The sequence below is a fragment of the Microtus pennsylvanicus genome, chromosome 9, assembly GCF_037038515.1.
Source record: "Microtus pennsylvanicus isolate mMicPen1 chromosome 9, mMicPen1.hap1, whole genome shotgun sequence".
Taxonomy (NCBI): Eukaryota; Metazoa; Chordata; class Mammalia; order Rodentia; family Cricetidae; genus Microtus; species Microtus pennsylvanicus.
Window position 1 is genome coordinate 41,451,111 of NC_134587.1, and position 19,650 is coordinate 41,470,760.

Here is a 19,650-nt window from a genome sequence, read left to right on the forward strand (position 1 = left end):
TGCTAGGTCTGCAGCCACTGTCGTGTTACTAGCATCTGTGGTCCTCAGTATTCTCATCAGCAAACTGGACTTAGGACTGTGCCCAGGGCCCCCACAAGCAGGCATGGGATCTGAGATGCTTGGAGGGTAAGGGTCCATTCTGGAGCCCTAAGAAGCCAGGCACAGGCTGCAGTGGCTGGGCTGAGGGCTGGAGTGCACCTCCTAATCTTCCGTGACTTACAGCCTTGGCCAGGTGCCTAGAAGGCTCTCATAAATCAGCAGCACCACCGGGGAGAGCCCGTTAGTATGGCCCTTTGGCTGGGCCACCCGTGGCCCCTCCCTGCTCAAGGACATCTTGTTGCCTCCAGCTTCCCAAGAGTGGCAGCAGAGCTGGAGGCAGGGTTGCTGGTTTGGGGCTGGGGTAAGACAGAGACGTGATGGGCTGGGTACACCCTGCAGGCACCTGCTTCTGGAGGGGCCCAGACACCTCACCTGGCTTGGTTCATCTCTGCCTCTCACTGGGGAGAGCAGCTCTGACTCAGCTGTTTGTCCTATGGAAGTAAGAGGTGACCCAAAGGAAGCCTGGGCTCTAGGACACCCTGTGTCTCTGGTATGTGAGCTCATGTGATACGTGTTTAAGGTACATAGGTATATGTCACGTGCAGGTGTCTGTGAGGTATGAACCTGTATGTGACTGGATACCAGATGAGGGCTTAGCAGCAAGATGAGTGAGGCCTCCATATCTCGGTGCCCTTCTCCCTACTCTGTTCCCGGTCTTCCCCCTCTGAGTTTTATTTTATTTGGTTTTTATATTTAGGTATTTTTACTTTTTTGTGTGTGGGTGTTTGCTTCCAAGTATGTACTTGTACCACATGTGTGCCTGGTCTTTAGGAGGCCAGAAGAGGGATCTTATTGTGATCATATCTTCTAGCTCTGGATTTACAGACAGTTGTGAGCTGCTGAGTGGGTGCTTGGAATTGAACTTGGGTCCTCTGGAAGGGCAACAAGTGCTCTTAACCACTGAGCCATCTCTCCAGCTCTCTACTCTTTTCTTAGGAGCCTCAGAGCCCAGACTATGTGCCGTGTCTTCCTTACCTGATAAACCTATCCTAGTCCCTAGGTGCCAGGTTTGAACTTTCTGAGGTGCCTCATGGCACCATAGGCTGTTCTATCATTAAAAGTCTCTGGGGCCAGAGAAGAGGTGAGGCCTATGGGTAACCTCTGTCTACCACCAGGGCTTGGAGGGGATGGTGGTAGGGAAGGGACAGCTAGAGATGGCCGAGAAACACGGAGTTGTGGGTGTTCGTGAAGGTAGGCATCCAGAAGGCTAGGCTGAGGGGTCAGCTGGGAAGAGAGGAACATTCAAACCAAGTGGTGGAGCTGGCTTCCTTAGGAGGTACAGGAGGTGACTTAGGAGAGATTGCCAGGGCCTAGTGGGTGGGGACCGGATGTGGGTAGCTGCTCCCTTGAAGTGGCACCATCTGGAGACATTAATAAGTCCCAGACAGGTGTAGGTAACTTCCTGCTGGGCCTTGGGTCATCAGGAAAGGGGATGACTGGGGGTGCTGGGGAGATGCAGGCTTGTGAGGTGATGTCTGAAAGCTGTTGTGGTGGCTGCCATGCCCTTTCATGCCCTGCCATGCCCTGGTCCCCAGTCTGTCACAGACAGGACTGCCCACAGTACAGTACAGTCCCAGCAAGTCCTGGCCCAGGGGTATTGCCTGCACCCACCTTTCCTTCAGGGCCCCAGAGTAAGCTTCAGGACAGTGTAAAATAAACTGAAGACCAACCCCGCCTCCAACCCAGGTACCCAGGCTAGCAGCAGACTTAGCTCTGTGTCTACCAGCACCTGCCCTTAGGGCAGCTGCTGACCCTGACAGGCACTCCCCAAAGACCGGAACTGTAACACTTAGCGTACAGACTTGTTCTAGGAACCGATGTATGTAAGGTATTCTTGGAGGCCAATTAGAAGTTTACTCTGAGTGGCTTGATCTAAGACCTGGCTAAAGCTTGGGTCCAGGCTGAAGCTGGTTTCGCTGGCTCCAGCTTCCTAAAAGGTGGGGAGAGGTTTCAGAACCTGGGCAAGGGGTAGAAGTGGCAAAACCAGTTTTCTAGAGAAAACAGACAATCCAGGCAGGCAGGATTTGGGGACAAGATAACCTCTGTTGTGTATGCTGCTGGGCTGGGACTGTGACCAGTATCTACTGACCTAGAGCTCTGCCGGGCATACCTATGCTTATGAGGTCTTGGAGGAGAAAATTCCTTTTTTTCCCCCCTGCAACGGAATGAAGCAATTGGTGAACAAGGAGTCCGTGGGTCCCTAAGCAGCGTTCAGCAGAGGGTAGCAAGACTGTTGGTCTCTTGGGGGTGCAGAAGAGACCATTTCTCATTGACACACCACATGGGAAAGAGTAGGAAGTATCTTGAGAGAGATGGTAGGGCTGCTAGACAGAAAGTCAGGACCAGAACAGGGGCTGTGGTCAGACACAAGTGCAGCAGAGGGTGGAGAAGGTCAGCTTCGCGGGGTCCCCCGCATTCCCAGCCTTCTTGTTGACCTTGGGCAGCAGCAGGACGAAGGACATGGCCAGGGCACAGTGGTAGAAGCTGTGGACATAGGTGTAATCCCATTCCTGTGGAGGAGAGCGAGTCAGTCTGGGGCCTTGGCCCCATCTCTCAACTAAGCTCTGCTAGCCATCTGGTGCCTTGAGGGGTCAGTTGTCCCACCCTGAGAAGATGGCTGAAAGGTTCTCTGCCTCTCTCTGTCCCCTGTCCCCTGGTTCCGGGCATCAGCCCCTGGTCTCTTCCAGGACATGCATGTTGAGTCTTCTAGGACATGTAAACGTCCTGAAGTCAGGGCCTGATTTGACTCCCTGGGACCCTCAGGTCCACGCAGCTATAATGCTGGCACACTGGGGTTGAGGAGTACCAACTTCAATTCCCACCACAACAGAATGCATGACTGGGAGCCTCCCTGTAAAGCCAGCCAATCTTCTGCTAAGCTGAGCCATTTCCAGAGGGCTCTTGGAGGGCTCCATCCCCTCCCCACAGGCCTGGTACCTCAAAGAAGAAGCGAAGCATCAGGGCCAGGGCCCCAAAGCAGAGACCGGGGCCTATCTGCTGAGTGTAGATGCTCTTGTCCGGGTACAAACCCTTCTTCTCCTTCATCTTCTTCAGCTGTGGGCACAAGGTGAGAACATTAAGGTTTTTGGGGTGCAGCACAGGGAAGGGTCCCTTCCTGAGTTGTCTGGGCACGATCCCACTGCCGTCCCCTACCATCTTCAGGTAGAAGTACCGCACCCCTATTCCTCTGCATGCCCGAGCACATTTGTCAGTTCTGCAAGGACTGGGCCCCCCTTGAAGTAAAACTGACAGAGATCTCTGCCTGAATCTCTAGGCCAGTTCTCTCTGGGACCCCACTGCCCTTGTTGCCTCATTGGGAAGGAGCAAGGCCACTGATGCACTCCTATCTCCCAGCTATGGGGCATTCCCATGGAGACTGTTAACAGAGAAAGGGTATCAGCTTATTTGGTACCCATGAGCCCTGTACTCCTCTCCAGGTGGTTTGTGTGGCAGTCTGGGACTTCAGTGACATAAAGATAAATACGATCAGCGTTACCGGCTCAGTGATCCTTTTTCATTTACCCTGATTTCTCAGGCCCTGTTGCCTTATGTGAGGGTCTGCTGTGTGTTCAAGCTTGGGAAGATGAGGTATTACACAGACGAGATGGAATACCTATGGTTCCTCCGTGGAATGCAGACCCCTGGGGCCCAGAGGTATTTTATACCCAGGATGGTTCAGGTTTCAGTGCGGTGGACCATTTATACATACCACCATCCGGGGCATGCAGTGGGCACAGGACAGCAGCCCTTGGCTGCACCCGTCACTGAATACACTGGAAACACAAAGGCCATCAACAGCTGGCCAGAGCTGGCTTTACCAGCAAATGAGTGGCGGTGTGATGTTTCCGGCATTATTAACTTGCCATTATTAACAGGAGTTGAGGATTCAGTGAATGGCGTCAGTGCTGTGGGTAAAGCTAATTCTCCTGGGTGCAGGTGGTAGTGGCCTGGGAAGCCTTCATGGGGTCAATCCCGCAATTGTAACCCTGGAGCCCCAGAGAGGGGAAGAATATCCAAGATCACCCATGGGCCTTCCTTGCCCTGGGAGCCCCTGTTTTTCATCTAACTCAGCTTCTGCTCTCCATGAAGAAGTTCCCATACTTCTTCCCCCAAAGGGTGAGACATGGGAAGGAATGCTATCCCCTTTCTAAGAAACAAGTCCAAACCTACACATCTAGTGGTCTGGGAGATGGGATCTGTGCCCCAGATGTGGATGGCTACAGCCTCTCTCACTCCCGTTCTCACCAGAGACCTGGGAAGCCTGGCATTTAGTGGGAGGACACTACCACACACATATTCAGTCAGGATGGGCATACTGGGCTTTAATCCCAGCACTCAGGAGGCAGAGGAAGGCGGATCTCCGTGAGTTGGAGGTCAGGCAGAGATAGAAAGTGAGACCTATCTTAAAAAGATCTGGTCAGATCCAGACCCAGCCAAGGGTAGCAAAGGAGCCATGATGGGCGGGAAAAGGAAGCAACATCAGAGGGAGCCTTCATGTCTATTCATTCCAGCTTGTTAACTAACTGTGCAGAACCCTAGCACCTTTGCCACAGGAGGCTCTGGTCTCCAGGGTCAGCCAGGGCCAGCTTCTCCCCAATTAGAGCGAGGTAGAAGTTCTTTATTGCCCCGCTAAAGGCCAAGTCCAGCAGCCACTGCTCACTGGGGCTGCAGGTTTGTCTGCTGAACTGTGTGTACCTTAGCTTTACCCTTAAACAAAAAGCAGAATAAGTCTGGGTTCTTCAGGGCCTACACGAGTAGGAGACGGCTTGGAAGCTTCCTGCCGGCTTTTACCGGTTGTCCCTTTGCTGCAGAGGAATTGGAGGACCCCCCTCCCTCTGAAGCACTGCCTGCCCTGCTCTGCACTGCTGGGGTTCTACTTAGGGGAACCCTGAGATCCAAAGTGGTCTTGCATTGAACATACACAGGCATGGTGAGAACTTGGGACCTGGGCTGCTACCTGCTTGATCTAAAGCCTGTTGACCTTCCAGGTCTGTGTTTTGGGACTGACTGCTCTGAGTGGGGCCAAGGAGACATCCCCGGATCTAGTCTGCCGTCAGGACCCTTGTTCATGTTGGCTAGCTTAGGTGGGCTCCAGGCCTTGCGGCCAGGAGTGCCTTGGGACTGCATAGGGCAGAGTAAGTGCCAGGCACCAGGGCATCCTCCAGGGGTAGTCCTACTTAAAACTCTGCTCCACCCCCACCTCAAACCTTCTTTTCTCACAAGAACTATATCCAAAGCTTGCTCCCTTCAGGCAGGTTCTCCAGCTCAACCTAGCTGCTCTCCAAACAGCTGTTGTAAGCAGCCATTGTCTCTCAGAACGATAATGATGATGTTGATGAAATAAAGGCAGTGATGGTCGTGATGATGAGTGGTCTCCTGATCTCTGGGTAAATTAAAAGCCATGTATATGTCTGTGTTTAGAAACAGTCCCTGTGGGTATTGGACCCAGAGCAGAGAAAAGGAGTTTTGGCTTTACTGAGGATCAGTAATTACTGATGCACCAGCAAGGAATAGGGTTCAAACATGAGTTATCATTTCTAGGGACTCTAGGGGTTTTGGCTCAATTCTTATGTTAGTCCACTTTTCATATAAGGGTATGAGGTATAGGACCCCATATAGGAGAAAGCGAGGTCATGGGAGAATTGCAGGGTCCCTGGACCCTGTCAGCCGAGACATACATAGTACTCACCCACTTCATAGAGATGATGAGGATGGCTGTACCTATGGGGCCTGAGTACACCCCATAGCCCCAGCGGTCGTGGAAAGTCCTCACGGCGATGGTGAGGACACCGAACATGGTGAAGGTTGACCTCTGTGGTTCATCAAAGTCGGCCAGGGCTGGAGAGATGCATGGGCATGGTGAGCTGCTTCCCTCCTCTTGGCTGTGCCTCCACCCTTGGGGACCCATTGGGTGTCCTCTCAGTCTGAAGTACCCAAAGGACCCGCTTGGTCCCCACAGGGTCTGAATTTTCGTTTATTTGGAGGAAACAGGGGATGCTGCTTCCCTGGATCAGGGTGGCTGGGATTACATGGTAGGTCGAGTAATCAATATTTCCTGGGAGTTCTGGGACAAAAGTCTCAAGACCAGAGATATGTGAGTGGGTGAGTGGTGTATAGGGCTGAGTCTCAGGAGGGACCCTCAAATAAACACAGCCACCTGTGACAGCATCCCTGAGAAACAAGGCTGAGTATGTTTGGTTCTCCCTTTTCTTTTTTCTTTTCTTTCCTTCTTTTCTTTTTTCGTTTCCCTTTCCCTTTCTTTCTCTTCCTTACTTTCTTTTTCTTCTTTCCTCCATCCTTCCTGCTTTCTTCCTCCCTCCATCCCTTCTGTGAGGGTTTGAAAAAAAAAAGGCCCACTCCACCCCCAGGGAGTGGCACTATTAAGAGGTGTGATTTTTGAAGTAGGTGTGGTCTTGTTGGAGGAAGCCTGTCACTGTGGGTAGGCTTTGAGGTCTTAGACTCTTAAGCCAGGCCTAGTGTGCCTCATTTCTCTTCCTGCTGCCTGCAGATTCAGATGTAGAACTCTCAGTTTCTTCTCCTGCAACATGTCTGCCTGCATGCCACCATGCTTCCCACCACGATGATCATGGACTAAGTATCTGAAACTGTAAGCCTACCCCAATTAAATGTTTTCCTTTATAAGACCTGCTGTGGTCATGGTGTCTCTTCACAGCCATAGAAACCCTAACTAGGACATCTTCCTTCCTTCTTTCTTTTTCAAATTTTCGCAGTGCTGGAGATGGAACCAAGGGATGAAACCTGTTGCTCACCAAGCCAGTGCTCTACCACTAAGCCTTACCCCAGGTCCAAGGTGAGGATTTTGAATGACCCCACGCCTAAAACCCAGGACTGAAGATGACCCCTAAGAGCAAATGTTCCCTTGAGCCTGGAGGATGCTCTGGGAGATGAAGTCTCTGAACTGAGGGCATGGTGGTCTCTGCAGAACTGAGTGTGGAGACACATTTGGTCTCTCCTTTGTGTGCCTTTGCTTTCCCAGTGTTACAAGTGCTTATTACAGGAATCACTGAAGGATTAGAAAAAGCGAGACTGTAGGTAGCTAAGAAATGTGTGTGCTTCTTTTTAGTAGATTAAGTCGCTGGCTTTGCAAAGCAGAAAGGAGGGAAAGGATCTCAGAGATGGGCTGGGCTCTGGCTGGTCTTGGAGACTGGCTCCCACCCACTGGCAGAGATAGCTACTCACCCATTAGTGAGACCCACATGCTCAGCGCTGTCCCATAGATGCTGAAGTACTCCAGGATGTCGCGGCGCATGAAGCACAGCATAGACAAGCCGGGTCCGTCGCAGGCATGGGAGAACTGCAGGGAAAGCACACGAGGTCAGCAGGCCGTGAGCATCAGTGGTGGGCGAGAGCTGGTCCCAAGCCACAGACCCCTCACTTGCTGCGAGACCTTAGTGGGCTCTGTGAGTCAGGGCACACAGTTGGATACTCCCCCTAGCTAGGTGAGTCCTTGAGGCCTGGAAGTAAATATCACTTTCAGACTCTCTTACCACTGGCCCAAAGCTGGTAGTCACACAGATGAAGCCTGCTAAGGAGGGGACCCTAAAGCACCACACACACACACACACACACACACACACACATCCCTTTTGCCCCTGGGCTGATGTGAAAGTGCACACGTGTTCCCGCATCAATCTTTGGATTTGAGCTTTTAATCTTGGACCCCTGTCCCTTCAAAAAGGAGGAGGACCTTAGACTCCCCAAAACAGACGCTGATTCCTGCCACTCTCTTTTCTGCACCTCTCTCCGATACTCTAGCAGGCATGTTCATGACGTGTAGCTGAACAGCTTTGCGCTAAAGCAAAAGGCCCTATATGAAGTATTTCCAAGCAGTCATTCTCTCTCTCTCTCTCTCTCTCTCTCTCTCTCTCTCTCTCTCTCTCTCCTCTTCCTTCACATTTCATCGTTTTAAGTAATATTTAATTACATGACATAATTATTTTGACAAGTGCGACTGGCCCAAACAAGCCCGGGAGCCAACACAATCAGCTCTTGGTTGAGCCCAGCTCAGCAGGAGGGAGCAGGCAAGCTGGAAAACAGCTCTTGTCTGGAGGCAGCAGGGGCACCACAGGGGCTGGGGACCCTGGGTGATGGATGTGTCAGGCAAGCACAGTGGGGCCCGCCTTAGAAGCTTAGAGACCTCCTGCTGATTGCAGTTGCACGTGGACTGTCAGTCAATTGAGAGCATCCAGGGGAAGGGAGGGAGGCGGTGGTCCAGCTTCTGTGTCGGGTCAGCCTCACCCAGAGCTTTGATGCTGCCTTGAGCTTTTGGGTACTTTTTTTAAAGGGGCACTGGGGAAGAGGAGGCTAACCTACTAGGTGTGAGCTCTATTTAGCTCAGGGGAGGACAAGCTTCAGGTGGGACCAGATCGAGGCTCGTGAGCAGAAGAGGAAAGGAACTCAGCTCTGGGAGGGGCTCCTGCTCTTCCAGCTCCTTACAAAGCCACATCTCACCTTCTGTAACATCTGTGCACTCTTTTGTTGTATAGACCCCCCCCCCCCAACAAGTAAAACTCTCTCGCTGTGAGATTCTGAAACATTGGTAACTTTCCCCATGAGGAACAGAAGAGCCTCACTAGACTGGATCCCGGCGTAGTGTGCTTGCCTGTGGGAGGGCCAGAGGTTTTCCAGCAGGGGATCTCACTGTCCTCAGGCCCTGAGGTTCTTTTGGGCTCTGTGTGACTGTGAATTTCCCTGGGGCACCTCCTGCCCAAGGAGTCAAGGCAGTGATGGGTACACTCCCTCCCCAGAGGGCAGGTGGATTTGGCCCAACCCGGGCTGGGCTAGGACATAACTGGGTGTGGCAGGAGCTCCAACCCTGCTGTTCACCCAGCAGATCTAGCCGAGGGGTGCAAGCAAGAGGCTGGTCTCCTCTGTCCAATGGAGTGAGAGCACCTGTTCTGCGGGGCTGGCAAGGAGACCCTGATGATAATTGCATAACATAGCACCCCAAGAGGGAATGCTTCTCCTGGGAAATGCTGTTCAAAGTTTGCCTTTGCAAATCAAACTTTCACCCAACCCCAAACCAAGTTAATATTGTGCTTTGAGGTCAGTTAGCATGCTGCACTCACGCACAGTGAGTGAGAATGAACTCACCTCTGGAACAAACAGTGCAATCAACCTTTGAATTTCTAGCGTCACCGAGTCCTACAGGCTCAGCTGAACGCATGAACTTTGATTGTTCTATATTCTCTATTTCTCCTTTGGGATTCTTTTACACCCCTGACTCAGAGCAATGTATGTTTGTGTGAGATGTGGTGACCAGGGCTAAGACCATGTGTTAAAGTCAGCAAAGCATTGAAAACAGCCCCCAGCCCCCCAAAAAGCATGTTGAAAGCAACATGTGGGTATAGGCTGATACTATCTAATTGTGGCTTTGTGTGCTATTGAGTCAATAGGCTCAGGGAAACAGCTGTCTCCCTTGTGAGACTCCCGGGAAGATTAAGACTCAAATCCTTCATTCTTTTTAGCATATTTGCTGTGCTGTTCAGCATACGGAGGTGACGCTGCTGTCCAAGATTCCTAGATTAGAACCTGCTTTTAGACTCGATGGCTATAAAATTAGGACAGGAGAGAGCAGGACTCTTTGGAATAAATCAGGCCCACTCTTGGGTAACTGACACCAAGAGCCATCCTTGTATTCTGCATCAGCATACCACACAACTGGTGGTTGCCATGGAGGGTCCTGGAGGAGCCACGTGGAAGGCAGAACTCTGGGAGGCACAGACTGTGGCTTTGAGGCCAGGGGACATTTGTCATAGGAGACAGCTGGCCCTGCCACTCTGGGTGGGGTGGGGCAGGGTGGGCCTCTGAGGCTGGCACAGAAGCAGCTGTAGGCCAGCCCAAGCCCAGGCAGGCAGGGTGACTTAACCGGAGCCTGTGAGTTTCTGGGCTGTATCTAATGTGGGCCTTAGCCACAAGAACCTGGTTTCTGTCCCTGACCTTGGGTCTCGTCTTGGCTCTGACCTTGACTGACCAGGGTCTCGTGAGGAACAAGTGACATTTTGTGGGAAAGTACTGTAGGTAGACCAGGATCTCAGTGGTACTCGTGGTGACATTGGTGGCCCAGCTTCTCTGAAACTTTCCTCTTACATCAAATGTAAATCACTACCTTAGGCTCATGAGTGATGGTGAGCTCCTCCTCACCCTGGTTGCTGTGGCGTGTCATGGTCTAATATCCTCCCCTCCTAAAGTGAACTCAGAACCCTAGAGCTTCCAATTGCCTTGGAGAAACTCACTGCTGGGACCACCACAACCAGGAGGTAGACATGTGCCAACCCCTCTCTGAATGCTGTCAGCCCAGAAGCGCTGGCGGCTTCTCCCACTGCTAGACAGTCACTCTGGCTTACTCAGGATATTGAGTGATGTGTGAACACACGTGTGTGTGCCCGTGGCCTCACTCACTCAGAACCAGGTAAGTATGCTCACACACTCCAGGCTCTTGCCTACTGAGACCCTGCTGCTGGGAGAGGTGGACCTAGAGACCGAACACTATTTTCCAAAGCTTTGTCTACCTTAAGGAGGAGACTAACAGGCTGCTTGCCAACCCTGGGCACGTATCCTACCAACGTGTGGGCCACACACCACACAAACTCCTGAGGGATGGGTGTGATAGAGAGAAACAGAGGCTATGGAGCAGTGAGGGAGATGGCGTGGCCCCTGGTGAGGACAGCAGTGAGGACCAGGGTGAGGGTACTCAGAAGGACTCCGGGGCATAGTGATGGGGGGAGCTTTAAGACAGAGAGGATAGATGGGTAGGTGAATGGACAGGGACAGATGGTTGGTAGACAGATAATAGAGTGATGATAGATAGATAGATAGATAGATAGATAGATAGATAGATAGAGAATAGGTATATTAGAACAATAAGACAAATGATAAATAAATAGATGGTAGATAATTATACAATTAGATAGATGGCAGATAAGATAGACAGACAGAAGCAAGTTAGATAGGTAGATAAAGCCAGAGAGACGCAGAGGGTAAGGAGAAGAAACGGGAGGAGGGCAGACCAGGGAGAAGAGGAGGAGGGTGAACTCCATGGGGGTGTAATTCTAGTTATCAAAAGACCCAGAGAGAGACAGAGGCGGAGAGAAAACTAGACATTGGACTAGTGAGAGAAACGGAGGGAGAGAGACAGACACATGGTGGGGGTGAGGAGAAGCAGAGGCCCTGACACCAGACTTCAGAGAAGCTGGCCAGTGCCAGACGTGCCCCTGAAAACAAGAGACTCACTCCAGGACGTTACCAGGGAACAGCGGGGAGAGGGAACTGAGAAGCAGCCAGTGTCAGACACATTAACAGGATGAAAGAGAAAGGATTCAGAGAGAGAGGCTGGCCTTCTCAATGGAGGAACTTCCCATTCTGGAGTTAGATCACCCAGGTCCTCTACCTTCCCTCAACCTAGTGGATCCATTGCTAAGCTTGCTCACTCACCCCTTGTTCTCCCTGGCTCAGCAGCTCCGGGACAAAGTTGGTAGAGAGGAGGGTGCGGGGAGCCCAAGAAGAAGCAGCCTGCAAAGGTTTTCCTCAACTGACACAGGACCATCAGTCACATGTCAGCCGCTCCCCTCTCCCAAATTCCTGGCACAGATGGGTAAACTGAGGTCCATAGAGGAAGACAGACACCAGAAAACCTCTCTTTCCAGTCAACAGGATACCCCCACCCATACCTTTCTCTTCCAAATCCTCTTTCTCCATTACCTGGCACAAGACAATGGTATCGACCCTGCCTGTGAGGTCTTCCTCCTAGGCTCCCACTTACCACCACGAAGAACATGGTGAAGAGATAGACCATGGCCTCCATGTAAAACCGCCTCTTGGCCGCGATGCTCACGGTGGGGAGGAAGGCCAGGCTGCTGAGCGTAGGTAGGAGCAGTTTGGCTACAACTGCCCCCATGGACCAGGAGGAAGGTACCGGCTGGAGAGAAGGTGGTGAAGGCCTTCCTGTTCTCCAGGGCAGGGAGAAAAGGAGTCCACTTCCTCGCTTCTTCAGCGGCCCTGACTGCAGCTGTGGCAGCGCCCACAAGGAGGGCTTAAGTGCCCCAAGGCAGCATGTGTCCAGTGACACATGGAGACGGTCCAACAGCTGATGCCCCGTACCATGTGGCCTGCACTTGCCTCGGATTCTCCCTCCCCTCTCTCTCTTCCTTTCTCTCCCCCGCCCCTCTCTCTCTCTCATTCCCTCAATGAAGTTGTATTTCTTCCTTTAGAGGTAGGACTCTCAGGGCAGGGCGGGGGTGGGGGGGTTCCATCCAGGTCTTTGTCCTAGGATGAACATGTCAAGGGTACTGCTATTTGGGTCACAGGTCAAAGGGGTGCAGGAGGTGAGAAAAACTTAAAACTTAACCAATTCTTTTCTAAGGAGAGCCGGCCCATGGGCAGGTTTTACTCAACCGCTTACCCACCGCCTTCTCTGTTTAGTTACATTGTTTCTTACCTTAAGCAAGCAGACAGAACCTTATCAGTTGGAAAGCTGTTGTTCTTGAAGCTCTCCTGCCCTCTTTTAACAACAGCTCCTTGGCCTGATTTCAGGAAATCACCTTCTCCTGTTGCAAAATGTCATAGAGGAACCATCTGGCAGGGACCCCTCAACCCCCAGCCAAGGAACAACGGGTGTGTGGTCTGAGCTTCTCAGGCCAGCTCTTTCTCAGGTTTATTGGTGATCAACTTCTTTTGCTATTTGTGCACAGAATTTAATCCCATAGGCTGAAGGGTTCTGGCAGGTGCACACACCTGTGGGATACTCAATGTTCATTCCCGGGGCTCCTGGACAGGACATTCCTTTATGCCCTTTCTGGCAAGCTACTCACTGCTGCCTAACAGAGGCAGCCACCCTTGTTGATTTCTGCCTGGGCCTGACTTCATAGAACTTAAGAGTGGATCGCATAGTGTGTGTTCTTCAGGGTTTGGCTCCTGTACAATGACCCTGAGATCTGTCCATGCTGTTCTGCTCCAGTTCCTTTGGTGGCTGGATGGGCCAGAAGGCTTTCCCCTACTTCCCTCGCCCTGGTACCTAGACCTTGGGGTATAACAGGCTCAAGTACCAATACACCCTTAGTGGGCTTTTCTAGGAGAGGTTGTAGGCTTCCTGTCTCTGTGAGGCCTGGCTGCTCCACCCCTACTCAACTGCCAACTCCCACATCCCTTTCTGGAAGCCCCTTGTCTGATGTTGTCTGAGATCCATTTCTCCTGCTCACAATGAAATATCTAACTTGAGACACACCTGGCCCTGACATTCTGCTTAAGGCTTTTCCAAGGTTCTCTCAGTCCCCGGAGGAAGCTTAACTCTTCAAAGAGATCCCAAGCTGCCCATATCCATACCTAGACGCGCACCCCAGCCCTTGCACGTGCTAGGCTCTCCTGTCAGATACAGTGTCTCCCCCAGCTTCTGCTTCCTGTCCCTTGTTCCAGCTAAGGCCTGGTTCACTCCCAGCCTGGACAGTGTGTCTGAGATGAAGACTTCTGTGATTGACAGATAGTGAGCCAAGAGATTCCTTCGCTCTTCTTCTGCCCCTCCCCCAACCCCACAGCCTTCCTATCTTGGCCCTCACCACTCTCTCTGATGGAGATGCTGGTGTTGAACTGCTTGGGTCTTGAGCAGGGGATCTGTCTGCCTGGCTCTCTGCCATAGCCCCTTCAAGCCCAACCTAGTATTTGTGGGTCTTCAACAAATACCAGAGAAATGAATGGCTGTTAAAAGAATGAATGAAAATCCAGGGAGGCGGGGCTGATTTCAGTCTGGGGCCAGTTCCCTTTCCAAATGGGAAAACCAGTCCCTGCTATATGAACACTGGTGATGGGGGCTGGGGCGCTTCATGGTTGCCCCTGAGCAACTCAGGTGGGGTCTCCCATGCCTGCCACTTCTCCCCTCAGTGGTCCACAGTTCTAACTCAGCCTCAGCTCCCTGCAGGAGTTTAAAGGGGGAGAAGGAATAGGCAAGATGTCACGGCCTTGGGGAGGTGGCAAGGAGCACATGCCCTGGAGCCATAAACCCCAGAAGCAGGAAAACATTCCACAGCTGTGTGTGTGTGAGCGCGCACATGTGTGGGTATGTGCACGAGTCTGTGTGTTGCAGCTATGAACTCCAAGCCAGGCTGTAAGCTTCAGGAAGAGAGAGAGGGGTGGGGTGGGGGGCGGGAAGGAGAAGGAAGTGGAGCTGTACAGATGCTATAGCCATTAAAGAGGAAGGTGCTGAGGAGAAGATGTTTCAAAGCAGAGAGACAGGTGGCTGGGCCTGGGGTGCTGCCCCCCTAGGGGGTGGACGTGTGTGGCACCCATCCCAGCCTGGCTGCCTGGCCACAGACCAGCTGACTCTGGAGAAGGCATCCAGTCTTGAACAGGACTGAAATGACCCTTGGGTCTCTCTGGAGCAGGGGAAGTGATTTGCCTGGGGCCTAGGGTTGAGGTAAGTAGAATGGCAAGTCAGGAAGCTGCCCTGGGAGAAGGCGTTCCCCTGGAGACTGAGGGAAGGGGTCAAGGGTCCACCTGGGCAGGCTCAAGGCCAACAGAGCCAGCTACCCTGGTCCTTCCCACCTTCGACGCCCCGCCTGCCAGCTCCCTATCTGCTCTGTGCTTTAGCCCAGCAGACCCCAACAGCTGTGCCATCAAACCACGAGCGTCCTTCAGAACACAGCCTGGCTCAGAGTGTGGCTGTTTGCCCATGGCCCTGCCTGTGCACACAGGTCTTGAAAATCACACATACACACAGGGCTTGTCCAGGGCTAGCCATGTGCAGAGAGCTCTTCGTGCTGTGCCTCACGGGTCTTCTGGCAACCAGCAGGTGCAAACTGCGGCCTTTTCCATTTTTACAAAAGAAGATCGAGGTTTCACTCAAGGTCACCCAGCCATATCAGACTGCCTGGACTTGTCATTCATTTTCCTTTGTCCTGTGAGACTGGAGGGGCCCCGAGCTGTTGCCTTCTTGTCTTGGTTCATGGGTGGGTGCCGTGGGTTCTTGGCATGACCTGGCTTCAGTGCCCAACAGTTCCAGGTGGCATCCCTTCTCCGCCCAGCAGGTGGCATGGTCCCAGTGGGACCGTGTAAGGGTCAGCCTCTAGGCCACAAAGCTTGGAGCGAGGGCTGACCAGTTGGTTCCCCCTTCCCTAGCCCCTCAGCTGAGGGAGTGGCTGGGTTTTATAGAGGTGCTGACACGCATGGAATGCTGAGCTCTCAGCCTTCAGGACAGCTGTCTGTCTGCCCAGCCCAGGAGCCCTGTGCCAGCTGCTGTATTGGCCTCCTCCAAATTTTGAACACTCGGCCTACAGTAGTGGGTCACCTCAGAGCACAGAAGCCTTGTTCCTGTCTGGGGTCTACTGAAGTTAACCTGGCAGAAGAAAACAAGCTTCAAGTCTCTTTAATTCTATCTTTGAGGTCTGTGTCTAGGCTGCCTTTTGGGGTTCTGTCTGTGTGCAACACAGGGACTGTGATTGGCGGCTGTCACAAGCATGAGCACCTCAGGACACTGCAGCCTGTTAACATGCTAGAAGGCCGAGGAAACGTGTGCCGTACGGCCCCACGAACTTCTGCTGGCATCTGCACAAGGCCGAGGGGCTCAGGGCAGGCCAGTCCTCTAGTAAGAATTGTGTGGTCTGCCCCACGTATTGGTGGGTTCTCACTGTGGAAAGACACTGGCTATCTTCTGGAACTGGGTGCTGGAGCAGGGCTGGGTCTCAACTCCTGATTCCCTGCTGTTACCTAACCCCCAGACTGTCTGGCAAATGACATTCACTGCATGAGGCCAGAGGAGACAGCTATAGGCCAGGTTTTTCTGTGGACCCAGGAACTTGGACATAACTTGTAAATCTTCTCTACAAAAAAAAAATCTAAGTTTTAATATAGCACTCAAGCTTCTAGATGTAATCTGGCTTGAAAGAGCTATTTCAAAACCTTTCATCCATTTGTATTTGGACCTCAAAAGCCCTAATTAACCAAGAAGGCCTATCAAGCTTTTTATCATTCTTTATAACATTTGTCTTGACACCTGGATTAGAAGATTCAGGCTAGAGGTATAGAAGTTGGTGGAGATGCCCATGGGTCCCTTGGGCAGGAGAACTTCTCCTGGATTAGCAGGTCCCCTGGGCTGTCCCTGGCTTTTGTTACTGTGTCCACACCAACCATGGGCAAGTTGTGATGTCCCAGGAGCAACACACCTGCAGTACCAACATTTCCCACCTAGCATGAGCCTGGGTGTCCAGCTTCTTAGCTTTCTGTTGATGGAGTGCCAGCAACCGCTCACTTGCGGTCACCCTAGGGCTTCTAACCCTGTCCTTGATTAGGTATGGAGGCAGAGAAACCCCCGCTTTTTGTGGAATCTCAGACCACAGTAGCCTGAGGAGTCTTACCTAGCCGGAGGCCTGGGTTCCCCAACTTGAGCTTCATGTGTAGGCTCCCCACAAAAAGCCAGTATTCCTGGACGAGATGGGTGGCGAACTCAGAAGTCTGTGTGGTGGTCTGACCCAGGACATTCTAACCTTCTTGTCTCTCGGGGGTCTACAGTCTCCTTTCTGGGCAGCTTACACTGGGTGGAGGGGTAGTGACTCAAAATGTCCTTTCTTCTGCTTTGAGCTAAACCTCAGGGCAAGTCCCAGCCTCAAGTCAGAGAGGCCATTCCAGCCAAATGGGGGGGGGGAGCTTCCCAGGAAAAAAAGCCTCAGAGGAGCATCTTGGGGGTCTCAACTGTGGGGAAGAGTGATGAGGCAGAGCCTTGAGGCTGTCGGACAGGAGCCAGACCAGAGGCCTGGAGCTGCTGGCTCCTTTGGTGACTCTAGGCTACCTCAGGCCCCAGAAGTTTAGCGGGTGGAACCGAGAACAGGGATACCGTGGCTTCCTGGACTACATGGACAGGTGATTTATGGGACTCAGTACGAAATGCCCCCATTTGGAAAGCAGGACAGGACTTTCTCTTTCTCAGTGCATCTCCCCTGGCACGTCATGACATTTTTATCATGTGGGGCACTTGACAGTAAAGTGTCCCCCTCACAGGTGTGAGGGAACCCACTGAAGATAGAGAGAGTAGCAGTTATCACTGTGTGGAAGAAGAGCAGTGTGGGGGGCACTTTGAGTCTGTTTCTGTTTCTCTGAAATCCTCAGCCCATTGTGGACCAGGTAGTCACGCCATGGCTGCCATAGAGTCTTGAATCTGGAAGCCCCAAATAGTCAGGTGTAGGGGAAAGAAGGCACAGCTAATGCAGGGAGCCAGAGTCTTAGAGGGTCACACACTGGTGGAGGTCACAAGGCCAGTGGGATACTGGCCCCATGGGTATGTCTTCCAGGTGTCCAGACTATGGCCTGTGTTTTGCCAGGCTGAGGGAAGATGCTAGGTGGTTGTGTCAGTTGGGCTGCGGGGTCCCTCCCAAGGGAAACTGTTAGTCACCCTGGCACTGGGGCATGTGGGAGCCAGAAGTGCCAGGAGAGGCTGGGTCTGTTCCAGGTTGTGCAGGGCCTGGTAGTCAGCCAGGATGGAGGAGAGCAGTGGCAGAGGCTTCCAGAATAAGAGAGATCTGATCTGTGTCTGAGTGAGATCCTGTGCGTACGTGCGTTCATGCGTGTGCGCTTTGTGATCTGTAATAGAATGTCTGTGCTTCAGCTCACTGGCCCCAGGGGGCAGTGTGGGCCTGGGTAAGGGTCAAGGGAGGTCAGGGTGCCAAAGAGCAGAAACTGAATACCCTAAGGTCAGCTGCTACAGAACAAGGGGAGCGTGAGACCTGATCCCTTGACCCCCTTCAGGCTCTAAGATGGGAGAGCCAGCCGGCAGCTTTGAAGAAGCAGGCAGAAGGAGCGGGCGTGTGGAAGAGGAGCATGGCACTCATATCTGTCCCAGCTTTAATGTGTGGCCTTAGGCAGGTCTCTCCACTTCCCAGCCTTGGTGTCTCAGCTGTAAAGTACAGATAATGAAGATGCTTGTTCCCCAACATAACCCCTTGCAAGGCAGAGTGTTTATTGTTACTCCTGGTCATTTTGTTTCTGGACTTTGTCTGGTGGTCAGACACAGTACTTCCCTAGGGTACAATGCTGAGCAGCCCAAGGAGGTAACTGAAGAAGCTCACCATCCAGCAGGGAGGGAGGGAGAATGAAGAGACGGAAGAAGAGGACTTCCAGTCCCTACATTGTGGAGGCAGGGGCATGGATGAAATGGCTGAGCCATCTTCATGTATCACTTCATGCTTCAGTATCACTTGCCCTTTGAAGGGGCCTGTTTTCCAGGATGCAGTGCTCTGGAGAGCCAGACACATCAAGGCAGACATCTTGAAGTCTGCTAGAATTCACGGGTAGGACTGACGTTGGGCATCCTTCAGCTCCAGCTCAGCAAGATCAGAATCCTAGAGTTCAGCTGGCTTGCCACTAGCTGCCCAGCTGGTGTGGGGTCCAGCCAAACTGATACCAAACATCTGCCAAATACCCAATGCCAACCCTCAACCTGATCCTCCTAGGCATCTGATCAGAAGGCTGAAGCACCTCTTCCTCTCTCTGGAGCCATTGGTTGGTTGATCTCTGAATGCCCCTCAGTTCCTCAGGTCTGTTCTCCAAGGATGGAGGGTGACCTGGACGCACACAACCTCTGGACCTCAGTGTCTCCCTGTAAATGGGAGTTGGCAGCTTGGACAACACATGGTTCCCAGCCTCCTATGGAAGTTGAAGTTGGATGGGTGGGGCAAGGGGTTCTTCCTCCACCTTTGTCAACCTCCCTCCACGTGACCTCAGGCTAGTTGCTCCATTAGGGTCAGTCACTCTAGACCCAGGCAAGCCAGTCCCAGGCGCACTCACGGCTTCTGGACTGTGGCGGCAGCAGCCAGCAGGCAGCTGGACAGCCTGGCCATGCTCCAGAGGCGCAGAGCGGGTTAAAGTGTGCGCCCGGCCAGCTGCCAGCAGGCTGGGCGGGGGAGCAGCGGTGGGAAGTGTGAGTTCCTCCCCGTCTGCCTGACAGCTATAAAGGCAGCTGCGGCCACAGAGCAGCCACTGGGCTGAGCGCCCCTCCTGGGAACCCCCTCCCTTGAATGCTCTTTGAAGTGGGAGAGGGAGGCAGCTGGGGAAGCAGGACCAGAGACAGACAGAGCCCGCACTTCTCTGCCCTCCTCTTCCTGCACGGTGCACCTGGCAGCTAGCTCTCACCCCTTTCTCTGGGAGGACAACCTGTTGACCCTGGGTGAGGTAGGCCGCCACATACTTGTCCCAGCTCATATTGTGGTCTCTGGGAGGTGTGAGATACAGCTCAGGCCAGGCCAGACAGCTGCTCAGAATGGGGTTGGGGGATATCCTAGCCCCTGGGGAGGGTCTTTATCTACAGAGGAAGGGGGAGCGAGCTGCACCACACAGTGGCAGGGTGGCCCTGAGGCAACAGCCTTGGTGCTAGCAGTTGCTGTCTGTGCTGCAAACCGCTGCTGTGGGCCTAGCGAAGGTTTTGGACCCTAGGGAGAGATGGATCCTGTTTGAGCTGGACTTGGCTGGAATCCAGCAGTGTCTGGGAGCCTTAATGAAAACCAAGTGTGAGACTGACTGGGCACCTGTCTTCGGCGGGTGGCAGGGACTGGGGAA

The 19,650-nt window shown here is 52.8% G+C and overlaps 2 protein-coding genes across 3 annotated transcripts in view; one reads left to right on the forward strand and one right to left on the reverse strand.

Moving 5' to 3' along the window:
• Nucleotides 1-2,459: 2,459 nt before the first annotated feature.
• On the reverse strand, nucleotides 2,460-12,016 carry Mymk (myomaker, myoblast fusion factor). The gene is made up of 5 exons (XM_075984448.1): nucleotides 11,882-12,016; nucleotides 7,300-7,414; nucleotides 5,789-5,937; nucleotides 3,037-3,153; nucleotides 2,460-2,609 (listed from the first exon to the last, which is right to left on the reverse strand). Exons 1-5 carry the CDS (start codon nucleotides 12,014-12,016, stop codon nucleotides 2,460-2,462), a joined length of 666 nt encoding a protein of 221 aa, XP_075840563.1.
• A 7,048-nt stretch (nucleotides 12,017-19,064) lies between these two features.
• Nucleotides 19,065-19,650, forward strand: part of Adamtsl2 (ADAMTS like 2) — a 32,092-nt gene continuing 31,506 nt past the window's right edge. The window contains exon 1 of one of the 2 annotated variants that reach the window (XM_075985545.1): nucleotides 19,065-19,266. The gene's annotated coding sequence lies outside the window, so the exon portion shown is untranslated. The remainder of the gene's footprint in view (nucleotides 19,267-19,650) is intronic. The other variant, XM_075985544.1, reaches the window with a different exon arrangement.